This window comes from Clinocottus analis, unplaced genomic scaffold (genome assembly GCF_023055335.1).
Source record: "Clinocottus analis isolate CAN_PGR_092001 unplaced genomic scaffold, fCliAna1.0.p SCAF_7, whole genome shotgun sequence".
NCBI lineage: Eukaryota > Metazoa > Chordata > Actinopteri > Perciformes > Cottidae > Clinocottus > Clinocottus analis.
The window spans coordinates 16,246,604-16,267,300 of NW_027176229.1; the positions used below are offsets into that span (position 1 = coordinate 16,246,604).

The 20,697-nt window shown below is 40.2% G+C and overlaps 7 protein-coding genes and 2 non-coding genes across 10 annotated transcripts; 4 read left to right on the top strand and 5 right to left on the bottom strand.

Annotated features, from left to right (window-relative positions):
* Window positions 1–245: 245 nt before the first annotated feature.
* Window positions 246–318, bottom strand: trnak-uuu (transfer RNA lysine (anticodon UUU)). Its single transcript has one exon. It is a non-coding gene; the product is annotated as a tRNA-Lys (tRNA).
* A 659-nt stretch (window positions 319–977) lies between these two features.
* Window positions 978–1,050, bottom strand: trnak-uuu (transfer RNA lysine (anticodon UUU)). Its single transcript has one exon. It is a non-coding gene; the product is annotated as a tRNA-Lys (tRNA).
* A 42-nt stretch (window positions 1,051–1,092) lies between these two features.
* gatc (glutamyl-tRNA amidotransferase subunit C) lies at window positions 1,093–3,449 on the top strand. The gene is made up of 5 exons (XM_068566499.1): window positions 1,093–1,532; window positions 1,627–1,677; window positions 2,379–2,548; window positions 2,683–2,786; window positions 3,087–3,449. The coding sequence occupies exons 1-5, from the start codon at window positions 1,335–1,337 to the stop codon at window positions 3,146–3,148; spliced, it is 585 nt and encodes a 194-aa protein (XP_068422600.1). The 5' UTR covers window positions 1,093–1,334; the 3' UTR covers window positions 3,149–3,449.
* A 233-nt stretch (window positions 3,450–3,682) lies between these two features.
* On the top strand, window positions 3,683–4,575 carry isg15 (ISG15 ubiquitin like modifier). Its single transcript, XM_068605304.1, has 2 exons — window positions 3,683–3,766; window positions 3,868–4,575. The coding sequence occupies exon 2, from the start codon at window positions 3,880–3,882 to the stop codon at window positions 4,351–4,353; it is 474 nt and encodes a 157-aa protein (XP_068461405.1). The 5' UTR covers window positions 3,683–3,766; window positions 3,868–3,879; the 3' UTR covers window positions 4,354–4,575.
* A 1,384-nt stretch (window positions 4,576–5,959) lies between these two features.
* On the top strand, window positions 5,960–6,952 carry LOC137805246 (polyubiquitin-like). Its single transcript, XM_068605058.1, has 2 exons — window positions 5,960–6,096; window positions 6,198–6,952. Exon 2 carries the CDS (start codon window positions 6,210–6,212, stop codon window positions 6,681–6,683), a length of 474 nt encoding a protein of 157 aa, XP_068461159.1. The 5' UTR covers window positions 5,960–6,096; window positions 6,198–6,209; the 3' UTR covers window positions 6,684–6,952.
* Window positions 6,732–9,592, bottom strand: pxmp2 (peroxisomal membrane protein 2). The gene is made up of 5 exons (XM_068605057.1): window positions 9,456–9,592; window positions 8,968–9,090; window positions 8,167–8,329; window positions 7,539–7,658; window positions 6,732–7,434 (listed from the first exon to the last, which is right to left on the bottom strand). The coding sequence occupies exons 1-5, from the start codon at window positions 9,563–9,565 to the stop codon at window positions 7,366–7,368; spliced, it is 585 nt and encodes a 194-aa protein (XP_068461158.1). The 5' UTR covers window positions 9,566–9,592; the 3' UTR covers window positions 6,732–7,365.
* A 456-nt stretch (window positions 9,593–10,048) lies between these two features.
* Window positions 10,049–12,861, bottom strand: unga (uracil DNA glycosylase a). The gene is made up of 7 exons (XM_068566318.1): window positions 12,645–12,861; window positions 12,116–12,316; window positions 11,938–12,033; window positions 11,230–11,327; window positions 11,031–11,119; window positions 10,753–10,931; window positions 10,049–10,673 (listed from the first exon to the last, which is right to left on the bottom strand). Exons 1-7 carry the CDS (start codon window positions 12,741–12,743, stop codon window positions 10,533–10,535), a joined length of 903 nt encoding a protein of 300 aa, XP_068422419.1. The 5' UTR covers window positions 12,744–12,861; the 3' UTR covers window positions 10,049–10,532.
* On the top strand, window positions 12,500–16,475 carry alkbh2 (alkB homolog 2, alpha-ketoglutarate dependent dioxygenase). The gene is made up of 4 exons (XM_068566319.1): window positions 12,500–12,542; window positions 13,384–13,690; window positions 13,771–13,969; window positions 14,050–16,475. Exons 2-4 carry the CDS (start codon window positions 13,444–13,446, stop codon window positions 14,357–14,359), a joined length of 756 nt encoding a protein of 251 aa, XP_068422420.1. The 5' UTR covers window positions 12,500–12,542; window positions 13,384–13,443; the 3' UTR covers window positions 14,360–16,475.
* usp30 (ubiquitin specific peptidase 30) lies at window positions 15,210–20,683 on the bottom strand. 2 transcript variants are annotated; one of them, XM_068566316.1, is made up of 13 exons: window positions 20,563–20,683; window positions 19,037–19,146; window positions 18,772–18,945; window positions 18,580–18,683; window positions 18,368–18,466; window positions 18,111–18,156; window positions 17,938–18,032; window positions 17,773–17,832; window positions 17,605–17,691; window positions 17,293–17,373; window positions 16,842–17,064; window positions 16,643–16,754; window positions 15,210–16,467 (listed from the first exon to the last, which is right to left on the bottom strand). In XM_068566316.1, exons 1-13 carry the CDS (start codon window positions 20,631–20,633, stop codon window positions 16,218–16,220), a joined length of 1,512 nt encoding a protein of 503 aa, XP_068422417.1. In that variant the 5' UTR covers window positions 20,634–20,683; the 3' UTR covers window positions 15,210–16,217. The 2 variants fall into 2 exon arrangements, with proteins under 2 accessions (XP_068422417.1, XP_068422418.1); XM_068566317.1 differs by lacking the exon at window positions 20,563–20,683 and adding an exon at window positions 20,289–20,545.
* Window positions 20,684–20,697: the final 14 nt, after the last annotated feature.

Sequence of the window (20,697 nt, forward strand, 5' to 3'; positions counted from 1 at the left end):
AATCTCCAGTTGTGCCCCTTTTAAAATGTAATTACCAGCTTTTTCAGATGTGCAGTTCTTAAATTTTGGGCATGAACATTTTTTTCAGCAAAGCAATTTTGATTTTCCACATTTTTTCGAACTATTTATACTACCTTTACGTGTTAGTAAAGTCGTTAAGATTCCAGCTTTTCATGGATGGTAATTCCTCTTTTGGATTGTTAGACGAAGCCACAGATTATATGATTTGAAAGTAAAAAAAATTCCGCCCGAATAGGGACTTGAACCCTAGACCCTCAGATTAAAAGTCTGATGCTCTACCGACTGAGCTATCCGGGCTTCGAAGTGACCTCTCAACATTGACTTACTTGTAGGCGGTTCAATCCCCGGGGTTAACCAGCTATGAATAATTGTTACCTATTTGTCTGTATGTGATAAATTACGAAAGAAAAGAAGAGGGTTACTGTGAATGGCATGAAGAGAGATCGTAATAGTTTGTTTTATTTAATGCTTACATAATAAATATGGTATGGCACAAATGCAGTAACATTTGTAACATTCACTCCATGCAACTATATACGTGTGTATTTTTTATTGTAACAGAATCATATATGTTACATATTCACATTTATGAATACAATGTAAGTGTACAATCATTGTACAATGTACATTGAATGGAATAATTAAAAGCACTGAAGTTCTGATCTGTTACTAACCTGTGTCTTTGCAGTTGACAGATTGGGGTAATCTAGTTAAATCCAGTGCTACAGCTCTTTCCCTCTTTTTGCTGTTTTAGTTAGTTATGTTTTAGTTACTTAGTTTCAACAACGTGTCATTGGCAGCGTTCTAAAAATTGGAGATACAAAAAGCTGACGAATGAAGATGGCGTTGAGTCGTTGTGTTCAGTTGTCAATGTGTAGAATCGTGGAAATGAGAGTTGATCCTCCTACCGAGTTATTAAACACCATTTCAATGAACCACTAACGAAAAACAATTTTCGCCCGAATAGGGACTTGAACCCTAGACCCTCAGATTAAAAGTCTGATGCTCTACCGACTGAGCTATCCGGGCGCTCTGCAAATCTTCTCTACCGGATGGGTAATATATTTACTACGACTAACCATGTGAGCGAAGGCGGAAGGAAGCAATAGTTGAACCTCTCTATAGTTGAACCTCTCTGTTTACCCGGAGGATTTTACCTCCCCAGATGCTAGCTACAGGAAGTCGTTAGCTAAGTTTGCGCTCGTTTAGACCGATATACAGTCGATGGTTTAGACCCCAGTATTGATCCGCCGGGTGAGTTATGCAATACATTCGGGCGTAGCTTGTTAGCTTGTTACCTAATTGTCCTGAACATGTCCTTGTTTAGTCTCGCTGCTAAATGCACATGTCGTGCGGTGTCAATGCAAATTTCTCGTCCTTCATTTAACCTGTTAACAAACGGTGGATACTCAGTAAGAAAGGCGGAGAACCTCCACAAAAGAAACAGCTGCCTGCAGAGCTACATCATAAATGTAACGCGTCAGTTGAGCTCCAAACCGCATCACTCAAAGGTGAATTACAGGTCAATAATTATTATTTGATTTGCAGCCAGTTTGTTCTGTAGCCAATGCAGAACATTGACTTGTCCTGTGTCTCCTCTCATAGGTACCAAAGGTTGCAACATGGGAACTAATACCAGAGGACCAGCTTCCCCCGGTAATATCCTCATGACTGGTTGAACGTGAACACCACACCGTTAATATTGTTTGTATACAGCTTGGTGACCTTATAACACCTTGAAGTTCATGAACCAAGATTTTAAATATTGGTTGACATGTTGGTTCATACTGGCCAATAAAAAAAGTCCTTCGTAATTCCTTTCAATGTAATTTTTAACAAACCACATTCCCTGTTGTTTACCCAAATGTATTCAGATGTGTATCTGTAGTTGAAGAGGCTTAAACAGTTCGACAAATAGAGTCTGGTACTGAATTCTCTCTTTGTGTTTCCACAGAAAGCATTTTACTGTTGCACTGCGCAGAGCATTAGTAAAACACAAAGGGATTTTCCTATTATAAATGCTGTAACTTCATTTTTTTCTTCACTGTTTTTATATTGAGGTACTTTACCTTGAATTTCCCTTTGGGGATCAATAAAGTAATTATCTATCTGTCTATCTATCTATCTATCTATCTATTAAGACAAAGTCAATATAATTATGTCAACAAATCAAAATTATAGAGATTACCAAAGACCAGAGGTCATTATATGGGACATGAAGACAGTGTTGGCTGATTAGATGTTACAAATGGGTGTAATCACGTTATGACTTTATGCTACTGACAGTTAAAGACACACTTATTCAACAGTGAAAAGACACTACCACGCTTCTAAACAGCACACTATTGACTTTACAGCCTGCCCGTCTCTCCACTGATCTGGTGGATCAACTGGAGCGACTGGCCTTGGTTGATTTCCGCACCAAACAGGGACTGGCCTGTTTGGAGAAAGCTATACGATTTGCAGATCAGCTTCATGTTCTGGACACGTCAGGGGTTGAACCTATGGATTCAGTTCTGGAGGACAGGTATGTGTCAGTTAATGTAAAACACTGTATCTTACATGTTATAACTAAATAGCATAACAAATTATCAACAACTGCAGCTCAACTCTATTGAAGCCTATTGTATTAATGTGATTATGTTTTGTCTGCACATTCAGAGCATTAAATCTGAGGGACGACGCGGTGATGGACGGGGACTGTGCTGAAGAACTGCTTCAGCTCTCCAACAACACAGTTGAAGAATATTTTGTGGCACCACCAGGTAAGGGAAAAAAACTGATTACAATCATTTTGAAACATCAGTGTTGTTTTTAAGATTATTGAGATGACAAATTTATAAAGCTACAATGAAAAACATAATAATGCCTCACTGCCTGCTGACTTACACACATACACTTACCTGTAGTGCATAGAGTGTATATATCTATCTATATATATACATATAGATATATATATATAATCTGTGCATTACTCTTACATTAAATGATGGTGTACCTTTTTGATCCTGTTTTATTTTGTAAATGTGAAGATTCTTTGCGACTGTTTATCTTTCTCATTGCAGGAAATATCCCTTTACCAAAGAGGGAGGAGAGGGCCACCATGCTAAGACACTCTGAATTATGAAGTTTATAACTCATTTGCTCTGCTCTCTTGTGTAAAATAAATACCTGCTGGATATGCATTTATATTTGTTATTTTTCAGTTTCATTTGACAGATGCCGTATTGATAAATCTTGTTTTTGTTTCAGTATCGTTTCATCAAAAGTGTGAGGAAAGAGTGTCTTGGCAGCCTGCGATATGAGGAGATTCCCTGCAATGATAGTACTATGTTTTATTTTGTGAATTACATTATGAGCTTGCGAGTGTGTCCTGTTTTTATTCTAGCGTTGGTTCACATTAATAAAAAATAATAAACGAAACACTACTATACTGTTGTCTCTCTGTTTTGTTTCCAGAGAAAATGTAAAATCATGTGACATTTGTGGCTTAATGACGTGCGATGACGTGTTTGTCAGGTAATCACCAGAACTTATCTGGCCTCTCCTTAAACTGCCATGAATTGACCTCATGAACATACCACGAGTCTTTGTTGTGATCAAAGTGATGTAGCGGAGTCATGTTTGGAGAATAGAAACCGAAGGTTTTGGGGGCTGGAAAGGGAAAACGAAACTTAAGTAAAGGAGACAGCTGATCCTGAGCATCGCCTGAAGACTTGAAGTTGTCTGGAGCAATTTGCCAAAGGTGAGAATTTGTCTTTGAACTCTGTAATGAAACACACAGTGGTACTGCAGTGGAAGTAGTATTTTTTACTCGACTTATTTATGCCTTGAATGATGTTGCAGATCTCTTTCATCATGGAAATAAACATCATTATGCTGGACGGGACTTCCCGCCCCCTGAGCGTGCACCCCGATGACACAGTGGGCTCTCTGAAAATGAAGATCCAGCAGCAGCTGGGAGTTCCCTCTAAGACACAGAAGCTGATTTTTACAAACGGCTCGAGCACTCATCTCAGCAACGACTTACAGACCATCAGCCACTACGGCCTGCATCCCGGCGCCACGGTGTCCCTGCTGGTGACCCAGCCTGCGCCCATGCAGGTGTTCCTCACAAACGAAAAGGGGCAGACGACCACCTACGACATCAAACCCGACGAGACTGTGGGCCACTTCAAGAGCCGGGTCCAGAGCCGAGAGGGAGTCCCGACGAGCCAGCAGAGGCTCATCCACCAGAGCCGAGAGATGACGGAGGACCATTGTAAACTCTCGGACTACAACGTCAAAGCGATGAGCACCATCAACCTGAATCTCCGCCTGAGAGGAGGCTAAGGACGCGTGCAGTGCATGTATTAGAGACTTATTTTCTTAACATTCCTTTATTTTTTTAATCACACGTTCCAAATACCCTGTTTTTTTAATTTATTCAGTATTTTTATCTGGAACAAGTATGACATTCCTCCATGTACACTGTTGCATTCCATGACGTCATAAAAACTTGTTCAGGCTTAATTAGTTATTTAGCTTTGGCAGTAAATATGTTATACACATAACAAGAGATTGTTTTAACTGTACCATGTTAAAAACAAATAAAAAAAAATGTACAAATGTAAATTTGTCTCCTCACATTTCCTGTTGGCCTACATTCATAAGGGGTTGAGCTGTACCCTACAGACCACAACCAAGGAACCAGAAAATCACAGTGTTGTTTTCAAATGTATGTTATTCCAGTTATTGAGAGACTTTCACAATCATATAATTCAATGTTTACCATTACATCTTACAAAATGTTGTGTTATTTAAAAACACAAAAGTGGATTATCATCTGTAATTACAAACACACTCATGTATCCAACAGAGCATGTTATGATGGCTTAAACTTCATGAACTTTATGATGAACTGGAAGGGAGTCCACACTTTCCAATTCATCTTTAAAGCAGTCCCGTAACTTCCTCTCATCTTCTTTTTAAAGTCTCTCCAACCCTTTAGCCTGAATACTGATTGGTATATATATGCCACTTCCATAAATATGTATACTACCGTCCTCACGGTATATCTGAACTTTATTTATATGTAAACTGCTGTCTGCACTTTATAATTTGACATCTATGTTCATAACTGCTCATACTGTACATATATTATTTTTTCGCATTACTATATATATATATATATATATATATATATATACACACACACACACACACACACACACACACACACACACACACACACACACACACACACTCTCTGTGCATTACTCTTACATTAAATGATGGTGTACCTTTTTGTTCCTGTTTTATTTTTTAAATGTGAAGAATCTTAGCGACTGTTTATCTTTCTTATTGCAGGAAATATCCCTCTACCAAAGAGGGAGGAGAGGGCCACCATGCTGAGACATTCTGAATTATGAAGTTTATAACTCATTTGTTCTGCTCTCTTGTGTAAAATAAATACCTGCTGCACATGCATTTATATTTGTTGTTTTTCAGTTTCATTTGACAGATGCAGTATTGATGAATCTTGTTTTGGTTTCAGTATCATTTCATTAAAAGTGTGAGTAAACAGTGTGTTGGCAGCCTGCGATATGACGGGATTCTCTGCAATGATAGTACTGTGTTTTATTTTGTGAATTACATTATGAGCTTGAGAGTGTGTCCTGTTTTCATTTTATTATTGTTTCACTTGAATAAAAACCTAAAACAATACTATATTTCTGCTGTTGCCTCTTTCTTTTGTTTCCAGAGAAAATGTGAAATCATGTGACATTTGTGTCTTTAAATAGACTATGACGTGCATTGGCAGGTATCATTGGTAATGATTGGGCCTCTCCTTAAACTGGCATGAATTGACCTCATGAACATACCACAAGTCTTTGTTGTGATGTAGCGGAGTCCTGTTTGAAGAATAGGAAACGAAAGTGTTGGGGGCTGGGAAGGGAAAACGAAACTTAAGTAAAGGAGAGGGTGTCATCAGCTGAGGCTGACTGTATATAAACTGTGGTGAGCTCAAGTCTCTCACAGCTGATCCTGAGCATCGCCTGAAGACCTGAAGTTGTCTGGAGCAATTTGCCAAAGGTGAGAATTTGTCTTTGAACTCTGTAATGAAACACACAGTGGTACTGCAGTGGAAGTAGTATTTTTTACTCGACTTATTTATGCCTTGAATGATGTTTCAGATCTCTTTCATCATGGAAATAAACATCATTATGCTGGACGGGACTTCCCGCCCCCTGAGCGTGCACCCCGAGGACACAGTGGGCTCTCTGAAAATGAAGATCCAGCAGCAGCTGGGAGTTCCCTCTGAGACACAGAAGCTGATTTTTACAAACGGCTCGAGCACTCATCTCAGCAACGACTCACTGACCATCAGCCACTACGGCCTGCATCCCGGCGCCACGGTGTCCCTGCTGGTGACCCAGCCTGCGCCCATGCAGGTGTTCCTCACAAACGAAAAGGGGCAGACGACCACCTACGACATCAAACCCGACGAGACTGTGGGCCACTTCAAGAGCCGGGTCCAGAGCCGAGAGGGAGTCCCGACGAGCCAGCAGAGGCTCATCCACCAGAGCCGAGAGATGACGGAGGACCATTGTAAACTCTCGGACTACAACGTCAAAGCGATGAGCACCATCAACCTGAATCTCCGCCTGAGAGGAGGCTAAGGACGCGTGCAGTGCATGTATTAGAGACTTATTTTCTTAACATTCCTTTATTTTATTTAATTACACGCTCCAAATACCCTGTTTTTTTAAATTTATTTAGTATTTTTATCTGGAACAAGTATGACATTCCTCCATGTACACTGTTGCATTCCATGACGTCATAAAAACTTGTTCAGACTTAATTAGTTATTTAGCTTTGGCAGTAAATATGTTATACACATAACAAGAGATTGTGTTAACTGTACCCTGTTAAAAACAAATAAAAACACTTTACAAATGTAAATTTGTCTCCTCACATTTCCTGTTGGCCTACATTCATAAGGGGTTGAGCTGTACCCTACAGACCACAACCAAGGAACCAGAAAATCACAGTGTTGTTTTCAAATGTATGTTATTCCAGTTATTGAGAGACTTTCACAATCATATAATTCAATGTTTACCATTACATCTTACAAAATGTTGTGTTATTTAAAAAAAAAAAAAAAAAGGATTATCATCTGTAATTACAAACACACTCATGTATCCAACAGAGCATGTTATAATGGCTTAAACTTGGATGAATTAATTCTACTGTATGTGAGAATTATTGTCCAGCATATAAACAGTAGTACAGTAAACATCCAGATGCTGTGAAGTGAAGTTTCCTCCAGATTCGTTTTCGGTGAGGAAATGGAGGGAAGCTTCATTTCCTCACAGATGCAAGGTAGGCGTACCAAAATAAGGCGATGACGTTGGCAAACAGCACTCTGAACTGTCAGCAAAAACAGATACAGGACGAGAGAGGGTTAATTTTTAAGTAGTGTCACTATGTGACTCATCATTTGTTCAATGGCAGGATGCCAAGGAAACGCATACCTGAACAGGCACGAAGTTGATATTGATGAACTGGAAGGGAGTCCACACTTTCCAATTCATCTTTAAAGCAGTCCAGTAACTTCCTCTCATCTTCTTTTCAAAGTCTCTCCACCCTTTAGCCTGAATGCAGATTGGAATGATTATATATTTACATGTATATGCGGCACAATTTCACACACATATATACATATACATATATATATATATATATATATATATATATATATATATATATATATACATATATATATACATATATATATATATATATATATATATATATATATATACATATATATATATATATATATATATATATATATATATATATATATATATATATATATATATATATATATATATATACATATATATATATACATATATATATATATATATACATATATACATATATATATATATACACATATATATATATATATATATATATACATACATATATATATATATATATATATATATATATATATATATATATATATATATATATATATATATATATATATATATATATATATTGTTTTTCTTTTTGTCTTTTGCAGTCATATTCACTTCATAACATGGCATTATCAAATTGCTGGAGTGCTCCTTCAATGAGATGACCTACCTCCAAGATGTTCATCACAAAGTAGAAAATGAGCAGAAAGCCGGGGGCAAAAACAAGCCGGTCGAGTAGCAGACGTTTCACTATGCAGAGCGGGTCTGTGCTTGGCATCCACATCTCCATCAGCTGGTAAAAGTAATGGCTCAGCGGTCCTGTAATAACCAACCTGAAATAGACAGCCGGGAATAACATTACTACAAAGATTTATCTATTTTACAATATCTGACACTCTAGTCTAACAGGAACATGCCATTCATTTTCTTGTTGTACATATGTAATGTAAAGATACTGCACGTTATGATTGTTGCAGGCTTGAATATCATATTATATATCATAATATTGTGCTTATGCTGGCAATAACCTTGTTGAGGCCCTTATGAACACATTATTTTCTTACCTCCCCCATCCGGGTCCGAACTTCAAAGTTACACATGTGTTTCTTCAACAAGCGCTCTCTTATCTGTCTGCTGTAACCTTCAACTCATGAATCTGCCATTGAAGATCCAGAAACGTGTAACCTCCCTAGTGATACAATGAAGTCACCTTCTACTCCCTTCCTTACACACTCTCTATCTGTGCATGTTCGTGTGCTAAGGAATGGTATATAACTAAGCCCAAAACCAATTCAGACTTGTTCCTTCCTGCGCAGGGATAAATACTCAGAAGCTTAAAAGTTGATTGTTGGATCTCATTATTTTAAACATCTCATTCGAAGCTAATGAACAGGAGTTACAAATAATTCCACCACACATAAGCCATGACTAGCATTTCAACTCCAAATAATGATTGTGTATTTAATCTCACCCATAAATGGCATAGCGTGCAGCTCCAGCTGGGTCAACCTGGCTGACCACAGCTCCATTATTGGCCTTTTTTTTGGCTTCCAAAATCTGAGACAGAAGATTTCCTAAAGCTGTGAGGATGCCACTGGAAACAAGGACACACAACAAACACAACTATCAATATGCATCAGGTACATTCGTGATAAGGTTCTTCATATCAAATCAGTCATTAAGTTTTTAGGGGAGGTTTTATAGGCAGATGCTGATTGGCTAAAGCCAGAGCCTCCACATTTAAGGGCAGCCTCTTTTCAGTGCACACAGTAACCTGTTGGACAAACTTTGAAGTTAGAACTTAAAACAAATGGCGACATTAGTTACCATGTAGCAAACAGCAAGTTAATAAACCTCATTTTGTCAGACCGTCAAACAAAAGAAACAACACAAATTAAGCACCAGGCTGCAGAACAACAACTGACCACTTGCAGTCAGTGAACAAGCAAAGCTACAGACCTCGTTACAGACTTAGTAAGGATTGGGTATTTCTTCAGAAGAACCAGATATTGTTGCAGTAAACGGACATGAATGGCCGCATCCCGGACCGGCAGGCTTTGCGCATGCATTGTCAGTTATCTAACTGCACAAACATTACCACCAGAGCACGGAGCAGCGAAGTTAAAAAGAAGCTGCTCCTTCCTGCCTGACACCAGCATCGCGTCACTGACGGAGCCACGCCTTCGGTTCGACGTCACAAAACAGCCGACAAAGATTTTCGGTTGAAGAATATCATTTACTGCAAACATGCAAGCGTTGTCACGTGTGTGTGAGGATGCGCCTTACGCTTTCTGTTATGGCCCTCCTGATCGCATCACAGTGACTTCTAAATACATAACACTTGTTTCTGTGTTATAGCACTGATGACATTCATAACCATTTAATTTACTGCCACTATCTAATATGCGACGAGTGCTTTTATTGCGGAGCTGACCCATTCGCTTGTCAAAAACATTTCATTGGAATTGACCCCATGTTAACCTACTTATGTCAAATAAAACGGAAACTATGGCAAAGACCAACAATAATGACATCTTTTTATTTGTTTCGCTTCAGGGAATTATACATGCATAGTACATTTCCCACCAACTCCTTGTGCCAAAAGTTTTTTTGTTGCAAAAACGCTTGCTGCACTTAAATTCACAAGATGATAAAGTGGTCCTGACACTATAGGGGACCATGGTCTCTGAGATCTGCAGAAGTGAGCCTATTTTAGATCAGACTGCTCTGAGCACATTTCAATACAATAATATGAAACAACTTTTTGAAAACACTTTAATAATAGAACCAATATTTCCATAGAAAGTATATAAAAAATAAACAAAACACATAATTATTTACAATGTTGAACACACAGTTTAAGAACAGGTATTAAAGAAAACTCAGTGTATAGCAGAAAACATAGCAGATTAAACTGCCAACATGAACTCTCTCATAAAGAAAATCTCTGGACATCCAGTTTGCTGAACTGTGAAAGCTTATGAGTGGGTTTTGGTTTGTATGTGACCAACATACATGTAAGAAAACAAGGAAATCTTAAAGTTCTTTCCAGTTTACAGGAGACTTTCCAGATTTCATTAGCAGCTCGTTGGCCTTTGAGAAATGCTTGCATCCCAAAAATCCTCTATGGCAAGACAAGGGAGAGGGATGCACAGTCTGCAGGATGTGGTGGCGTTTCTACAAACGGAGAGAATAGAAACTTAGATTCATGAAGGTTATAAAAAGGTGTTGGTTGAAAACAACAGCGTAGACTCACCCTGTCAATAGCAGCTCCCTTCTTCTGAGCGTATGCTCCCCAAAGCATGAAGACAAGGCCTTCCAGGTTATTGCTCAGCCACTTCACCACCGCGTCAGTGAAGGTCTCCCAACCTTTGTCTTTGTGGGAGTTGGCCTGGTGAGCTCGGACCGTCAACACAGCGTTGAGCAACAACACACCTAAAGGGCAAGGTGACAGATGGTGAGGTAAAAACTTCACAACAAGCTCTCTTGTTGTGCAACTTTACGTAAACGTTGAGCAGACGCTTATTAAAATACCTTGTTTGGACCATCCGGTCAGATCGCCGTGGCCTGGGTGCTGAAAGCCTTCACTGTCTGTCACTAGTTCTTTGTACATGTTCTCCAAACTAGATTGAAAAGGATCAAGGGTGTGATGAATATGTCCGAATGAGGGCACACTGTCATCAGATTTAAAATTGGACAAGCTCACAGGCAGAGACACTGAAAGGGTTTTAACCTGGGCGGAGGACGCACTGGTCTTTTGACGCTAAAGCACAATCCATGGGCCTGGTTAGGACCGTGATATGGATCCTGGCCAAGAATCACCACTTTGACCTGCAATTAGAGGGATTAGACAAACTAAAGTGACAATTTGGTAGCATGAACCCAAATTGAAAATGAATAGAAAGATAGATAACTGATGTGTCACAGACTTTTATTTTCCATTTTTCAGTTGCATGGGAGGCTCTAAAATGTGTTTGCCAACAATAGCTGAAGCAGAATTTCATACTTTCTATGTGCGATGAGAGAGGATGTCTGGCAATGTTCAACAACTTAACTGAGACAAAAACAGAAATGATCTGTATTGGCCCCAATACTGTCATGCACAATTAGAGAAACTTAACTGGCACTTAAGATATGTTTAAGATACTTAAGAAACTGGCTGCTTCAAGGTCAAGGAGTCTGTTGTTTGTGCCAAACTAGATTGACTCTGAAACAGCCTCCAACAGTAGAGCTAAATTGTCTTTAATAAAAAAAAATTAAAAAAGAGGATTGTATAACTTTATATCATGGACTTGACATAATGTGTGCGTTAAACTGTTCTTTCTCCCTTACAGCACTTTGCAACTTCTGTTTTGACTATTTGCACTCAACTAAAGTGTGTTTGCTCGTTTCTTTCGACAAGGCCACAGGTCTATCAAAGTGCCACCGCACATGCACTTACATCTCGGATGTCACACGTCTGAGTCCAGGTGAAGACGTCTTCAGCAGGTGGGTACACAGTGTAGCGTTTCCTCTCTTCAGAGACAAAAGTCATCAACTGCGGTAGAGATATAACGTTATTGAAAATGTTCACAACCACAGAGACAGCGTGCGCAGCGCAACTGCTTTCTCCCTCTCACTTGTTTAAAGTAGGGTTTTCCAAATTCTCCCGACAATCCTTCTCTCCAGCTTTCCCCAAACCCCGCAGGTGTTTGGGCAAAAGAGAGTTTCTTCAGCGCCGCTTCCTTGTTGCGAGCGATCCTGTCTCGCTGCTCCGGGGAAAGAGGAGAGGGCGCCGGCCTGCACAGCTGCGACTCCACCGCCGAGGACTTCAGCTTCTTCTGCACAATTGAAGCATTTTCAACAAAACACACAGCTGGTGAGAAGCGCGAGACTGGCGGAAGAACCCGTTGACAGTGTCGTACAAACATGCTCGTGCTGTGGTAGCTGCACACGTCACCTCTGACAACAACAGAGAACACCGCAGTGCTTGTGAACGCAGCTTGGTTAGCTACACTTGTTGCGGGAAACTACAAATCCCCCCTCGCGTCCTGAATAGTCCTACAAGTAAGTACTGTAGGTGGTGTTTAAATACTATTAACGTCATGTTATAGGGTCACAAGCTAGACACATGTTTAATGTGAGCTGACAAACAGAGGGGACGCTCACCGGGTCATTTTCGTTCTCCTCGGCTTTGTGAACATCCTTAGAAAGTCTCTTCTTAGACACAGGCGAAAAAAATGAATGAATCGTTTTTTGTCCAATCATTTTGTTGATAAACTCCTTGGCGGCAAGCTGCTGTAAACTAAGTATATGAAAGTATTAAGGTAATAGCTAGTGTGCGCGCGCTGTGGTCCGCTCGCGAGACACAAACTCTCTAACTATTGAGACGTTCGCGCCAAAAGAAATGACGAATCTGCTTTATGCTAAAGAGCCGTTCAAGACGAACTGTTGCAAATGGAGCTTTTCTGCAGCGGTTGAAGTATCGAGCGAACATTTAGGAGACTTATACGATGGTTTTACTATGTTTCAATATCTTGATACTGTGATACTGTATTGCTTAATCGTCGACTATTTTGATACTAAATACATTCTGCATTTTAAAAGCAAAATAAAAGCACATTCATTTCTTCTTTTCTTCAATGTTTCTTGTCAAATTATGTCAAATTATTTTAATATTAAATACCTTGGTCTCAGGGAAAATGTAATTGTCATTTTCACTATATTCTACCTTTTATTGACAAAGAGATTATTTGTAGAAATACGTTAACAGATTAACATTTTTAAAATATTGTTAGTTGCTGCCCTGTCTTGTATTTATATTTGAATATGGTCAGATGTGGTGCAAGATGTTGTCCATTTATTTAAAAAATCATGGTTCATGTTCCATCTTCTTTGCATCATCCAGGTCTATTTAAAAATCCTAAAATTGAGGTCCCTGGAGTCTGACAGACAACAGGTTACTGAAATGGAAAAGTTTTGCAATAAACTCTCCGGCAAAAACAAAGCCGGGCGTCCACAGAAGAGGATCAAACTGGAAAGTGATGAGAGGATGAAGCAGAAGGAGGACGATGAGGAAGACAAGTTCTCTCTTCCTGTTGCCTGGCAGAAAATAGAGTCAGAGGGACTTGACTGTGACTATGCTGTGCTGCTCTCCAAAAAGGAAGCAGACCACCTTTTTAAACAGCTGGAGGAGGAAGTGGTGTACTCAACAGGTAGCATCAAACCTTCATCTGTAAAGTTAGGACCAGCCTTCGCAGAGTTGTTGATTAATCATGGATGTTTTTTGTTCTAGGGGAAGAAGCAAAGGTCAAGGTGTTTGGAAAGGTGCACAGTATACCGAGAAAGCAGGCCACTTATGGAGATGCAGGTCTAACCTACACTTATTCTGGAGTGACACGATTAGCCTGCTCGTGGACTCCAACCTTGGGATATATTCGGGATGTTGTCACGAAAACAACTGGACAAACATTTAACTTTGTTCTGGTTAACAGGTGAGAAATCCCTGAGTATACGTTTTAGGATTACAGTTTGATATTTGTCTCCCTGCTGAAAGTGATTTTCTCTCCACCAGGTACAAAGATGGGCAGGATCATATGGGTGAGCATCGTGATGATGAGAAGGAGCTGGACCCCCTCTGTCCCATCGCCTCCGTCTCTCTGGGGGCAGCGCGAGACTTTATATTTCGGCACAGAGACGCTCGCGGAAAACATAGCCGACGACAGATCAACCCTGTGAAGCTGGAACTCGCTCATGGGAGCTTGCTCCTCATGAACTCCCTGACCAACACTTTCTGGTACCACAGCCTCCCTGTCCGTAAGAAGATTTCCCTGCCTCGTATCAACCTCACATTCAGACACATCCTACAGGACCGAAAGAAATGACCAGGTGTGCATTATCACCCAGGCCGTTAGCTCCAGTGCTCCACAAAGAAAGGGTGGATGAACCTTTAGCGGTCCTTGGGCACATGGATAAATATCACAAGTTATTTGTTGGTGTAGCAGCTGAATCTGGGTGACTAAATAACAGCACATAGTGAAATAAGTGAGGATTGTCAACTGTGACTCTGAAGAATGAGCACATGACATGTTTAAAATTACATAGGTGCAAACTTCTGACTCGCACAAATCCAAGACAATCTACCATTTTAGCTTTCATCAGGTTAAGTTTTGTGACAGAGCTGGAAATGTCCCTTAAGAAAAACCATAAACTCCAATTCAACCTCCCGGAAAAAGTGCAGACTCTTGAGTGCAGACCATAAAGACTCCATTTACCATCTTGTGTTGCACTGAACGGTACTCTTTGTTTATTTGGGCAGAGCAATGGGGCGCACAAATAAAAAAAAAAATCACATTTTTATCTTGGTCAACGGCGTACAAACTGATATTGGTCAGACTCAACATGGGATGGGTTTAAAATAACTGCTGGCCTATTAATCCTTGGCGGTTGCCAGTTATCTGTAAATGGTAAAGCAAAATATAATTTGTGAGCTTCAGCCTCTGGCACTTAGGACCAGTTACCCCTTTAAATTATGTTTAGTATTCATTTTTCTGAGAAAAAAGTAATTTTGTATCCTTACAGAAACAATATTTAGTTTGAAGCCCTTCAGTAACGGCTGCATGCTTCACCAGCTCACAGAGATTCAGTGTTTGAGTCAAAGACACGTCAGGAAGTCTGTGCTTGATCTTAAGCATGACCGCTGGCACCTCAAATGCACCAAAGAATTACTCCTGCTTTATTTAATTTTTTAATACCTGAAAACAATCACCGTTACAGATTGCACAAAAATACACAAAATCTCACATGGATATACATTAGTGCAAATCGCAAACATTAAAGAGTTTTGCACCAGGCCATTTCTCAATTTAGTTGGTTTGGTAGGAGCAACAGGAGCTACGCAGAATTACAAATATTCAGAATAACTTGCCCAAATCCCTGCAGTCATACTGTGGCTTTATTTACTAAGAGCTGATCATTGTTAATCTGTTGAACTTCCATAACATTACGAATGGCTCTGAGGCATCATATCAGTGGTCGCACACATGGCTTTATGTGTTAATAAATGTCGAGCATTAAATACAACATGGCACTTTGACCTCAACTCTGCCAATCACGACAGTGAAATGATTATTGGCCTCTTGAAACATTCATTCCATACACTGCTGGAAATTATTAGGCAAATTAGATTAGACAATAGAGAACCAGAGGCAGGGGACATTTTTACCAATTTGACTTCATGATACAGAATAACTTCTAAGTAACCAAGAACCTCCAGGAATTCATAATCTGCTATAAAATAACTGAATATAAGTATACTGTGTTTAAATTTAACACCAATCTACGGCGTCATGAAAATGCCACAGAATTTAGTAAACGTAAACACAAACAATGTATTGCAGGCCACAGGACACAATATATCGTTAAGTCTTCCTGTTGCATGACAGACATTGTTGCACTTTAACTAAACATCTTGCAAGTCCATAATCTTTGGGATTGAGAGTCTACTCTGGATCAGAGAAGTAGGCAAAGTGGAATTATTACATCATTCATTGACCTCCAACTGGTTGCAGTGACGCAAAATGATCTTTCCAGTAACTCTGGGATGGATTTCCTCTCTATTCTCATTGTTAAAAAATCAGAATCCACCTGTTGGTATCCGTGTTCTAACTGGCACATTCAACTGTGACGGTTTGACGGAAAAGGAAAAAAGTCAGTCAGGCTGTGAGGTTGCGAGCTTTAGCTTTACTCTGAGTGCAGCGCCAGGTTCACTTTTCGGACTCTCTCGTAGAAGAGCATGTAGGCGTTGGAAGACAGCACCTCATGCTGGCTGGCTTTTCGTACAGAGTCGTCTGACACCCAAAGCCACTGGGAGCTGATGGGCGAAGAGGTGTGAGGTGAGGAAGGGCTGCGGCGGTATGTGACGAAATGTCCTGAGTGCATGTCACCGTGATGAACCAGCACAGCCGTGAGCTGGAACAAGTACTCTGGGGAACTGGAAGGAAAGACGGTACGATTAGATAAAATATTTTTTTTTAAAAAGGTGCCGAATAAAAGAAAAAACAACATAATGTTTCGAAGACTCGGAACGGCTTTGATTGCCACCAAATTACTGAAAAGCTTGATTTACACAAGTTCCTTGTATTGTTGCACCTTTACATGAAGTTTACCTATAGTCACATGTGAGGCCGAGCTGGGGGTTCACACCAGGAGGCTGAAGAAGTACAGACGAACATGTTCCATTGGAAAAAGAGTTGTTGTTGTTGTACCGATGCTCTGCTTCTGGAAAACCGAATGAAACAAATAAATGAGGACAAAAACAAACTGAATGTGACCCAGGAATTATATTACGGAGTTTACAACACACACCAGTGCCATTAGCAGACGGCTTTTCCATGGAATTATCGGAATTTTCTGCCTTTATGGGGATCGGAGCACATTTGATTCGCTGACTTCGGTGTGTGGAAGCATTGTGTTTGTAGCGGTCCATCGATAGCCGTTCTGTAAACAGCACGTGCTCCTGTCTTTTGATGGGGGTTCCTTCGCTGGACCACGTCAGTCTTTGTAAATGGATACAGAGGCACTGGGGGAGCTAGAAGGAGGAGGAAGATATTAGACAGTGAAAGAACAAAACACCTAATATTTTATAACGCGTCATCATGAATTAAGGGGAAGTTATGATCTACCAACAAGCTTACTGTTAAATTTATTCACCTAAATTAGACACAGACAAGCTTTAGCAGAGTACCTATTGTCTTTATATTGATTAACATCATGGAAATTCAGAATTGGTTCATAGGACATAATAGATGACTCTTACCTTTCCCAGTTTTAGCTGTTTAATAAATGTTGTCCTCTGACTTTCCAGAACTTGCCCGTTTACTGTGTTCCCTTGTTGAAGCTGAGGTGAAATTATCCCAAACCATAATGAAACAAAATCAGCCAAATATTGTCTTTGTAAAAACATAATTGCCTTTGTGGTTTAAAATTTACCAGTCAAATGAATGTGAATGTATGTAACTTGATGATAGTTTTGTCGCAAGAGTTTTCTTTTTATTGGTTTCTGTGACTTACATATTTAATAAAAAATGATTACCAGAATGGGGCGATACAGATACTGCAGTGAACGTACCTTGGTGCAGTTTTCACACTCCACTTCTTTGATGGTTTCAGAGGAAATGAAATGCTGAAGACACTGATCGAGAGAGATAGGTCTACCCTGAGGAAACATAAATGTAATATTCAGAAGTGATAGCATAATACCTTTAAATATTCACAGTTCTTGACCTTTTTCGCTTACCCACTGAGGTAAAGGGATGGACAAGGAGAGGCTCTCAAATGAGTCATACCGCACCGGACTCTGAACAAAAATCAAAGCAGAGATATAAATCACCTAAAAGAAGTACAAAGTAAAATGCCACAAGCTGACCTCTTTCCTGTCAAAAACAACAACAACAAAACTCACTTGTTGTTTACAGCGCTTGCACGACATATTGCTTGTTAAACGACCATGAAAAGGATGCTGAGACTTCCAAGGACTTGGTACCGGATAAAGAGGGGCTGCAAAATAAAAAATACAGATAAAACCCAATCCTCTGGTTTGGTAATCTTGTCTCCATAATGTCTTTGTCGCCGCACCTCGACTTCTGCAGATCATCGTGTTCTCAAGTTGATCAGGAAGGCTCTGGTATAAAACAAACACAAACAACATAACTGTGAGTACAGTAACAGATTTGTCTTCTTGACCCTTCTAAAACACTGGTTGAAATTGACTTGATTTTCAAAAGGTGTAGGAAGCAGACTGGCTTCAGATTGCACATGCGCTCTACAGTGCTGATCTGAACTGCAGAGCATACTTTGTTAGAAACAATGCAATTGGAGAGTTGGTAACTTGCCTCGAGGGACTGCATGTCAAACAAGTGAGCGACTTTGGGTTGACGATCCTGCTCCTCCTCCAAAGAAGATGTAAGGACATGATAAAGTTCATGTGCATCCTGAGAGCGGATAAACCAACAGTCAGGCAACTCTTAAGCCTTAAGTTTAACACTGCAGCAAATAATATATAGAAATAAACAAAAAATGCCACTCAACCGTATTATTGACTAACCTGCTCTTCAAATGAACTGATGTGCCACCGGTAGAGTCTGAGAACATCCAGGAGGCACCCGGCATCGAGTACATCTTCCTCCCCAGGCTGATCACTGGACAGAGCTACCAGTGCAGAAGAAGTCATCATCCTTGTCAAAAAAATACACTGCACGTCCACTACACTCGCGTGACTTTTTATAGTTTTAAATACCATTTAGAAGCTGAAGCAGTGTCGTGGACAGCTGGTTGTCTCTGCATGACTGGATCATAGGGGAACTGGAAAACATCTCCAGCCACCTGATGAAGGACGGACATGCTGCCAAGCCCTGAAGCAAAGAGTTCAGGAAGCAGGTGTTGCCTAAATTCAACAGACCAGGAACCATACCTGAAAGCAAACCAGAGTCGCTGTAAGTTACTGCTTTATAACCAGTGGCCAACATACATTATGTGTCTTACATTGTCATACTGATTCTTACCTCTCTTTTTCTTCTTTCGCTCTGTAATTGGGCCCCACAAAACGTAAACTCCAGCTGCAATCGCAGCAGCTATCCCACCAATAACGCCCCAGTTTTTTATCATCTTGTTTCTGAAAAGACAACCTTATGTTATTGAAGCACAGCGGATGACTTTGGATGGAGGAGTAAAAAAGATACTCTGGGTAAAAACAACAGAACATGCAGCAAGACATGATGGTGGGAGGTAAATATACGCGTTCATCATACATCACTTGTGTTGATTACAATACAGTATTGATCCAATACGTATTTTTGTCTATTCACAGAGCCCTACACTTGTATCTGGACACTGTAATTGACAAAAAGTTGATTATTGGCAGAAAAAACAACATGGTTTGTAAGCAAAGCCTGCAGACACATTCGTGTTGTCGCCGTTTCATAAATCCATCATTGAGAAAATTCTCTCTTTTATGTCTGAATGCTTCCCTGACTCTCAAACAGAAACTGTGTTCTTACTAAAACGGTCACAGTCTTCAGCAAAATCACTGGCACATCAGACTTTTAAACCTTGCCTTCAAGTTAAACACTTCGGGTCTCTGAGCCAAAATCAATACTTTAAAAAACTCTTTCATATCTACTGCCTCCTCTCAATGCTAAGCGTTGTTGGTGCAACGTAATGGTCATTTAGGGGGCGGTAGTTTATGGTGATGTTGAATTGCATTTTGTTTTACTGAGATTTGACTCTAAAAGTCAGCTACACCTCTCAATATAATATCAATACAATTCAACGGCACAAAACCTCCAGTCAACATGTGTCTGAAATTGTTTCGTTGCAGGGCTGTTGTATTAGACATTGGTTTCAGCTCGGTGTAACTATTAGCTTTGTGTTTTACTGCTGCTGATTGATTTCATAAATCTGTCTCAGTGGACTATATGGTCATTTGGGGCATTTAGGGAACCCTCATCATAACGTTTTCTTAATTTGCCTATCATGATTGCATACTCCCCCTTAAGACAGCGTAATGCAAACTAAATGCATGAATAATGTGACGCACTAACCTCTGAGCTGTTAATCTTCAGCTTAAACTAAATGTCTATTCTAACTGAACCACACAGTACTTCAGCTTGACATATTATTTATTTGTCCAGTTACGTTATTTAGAGTTACACTACTAAGCAGCCCAACTTCATCCATGTGTCACGTTCACCAGATAACTCACTAACTCACGTCTCTTCGTCAGAGGAGCTAGCTTTAGCGTCGAGGCTAACTTACCGACACACCGACTCAGGCTGCCCTCGGCGTCCTTTGTCGCCGCATTTGATAAATAAGCCACTTGTTGTCTTGAAATATAGACCACATTTCTAATCGCTCTGAATCTGTGTCCGCAGGTTTTGTAACCGAGACGTTAACCCGGACTCAATCGGTCGTCTTGTCTGCGGATGTTGCACTTCAGGGCCAAGGGACGGTAGCGTCATTACCCACTTTACCTCTGACCCGTGCGCTATAAATAACATTAAGTTGTCCTTTGCCAGCGCAGAGGTTTTACCTGACTACGGGTCCAGTGCCAAGGAACTCTCCAACAAGCTTATCCGAGCTTTCTGGTCTGGACCACAACATCCTGCTTTCATTGCGGAACCCTCGTCTTAGGTGGCATGTTGCAGGGGGGACGAGCTGGAGAGCG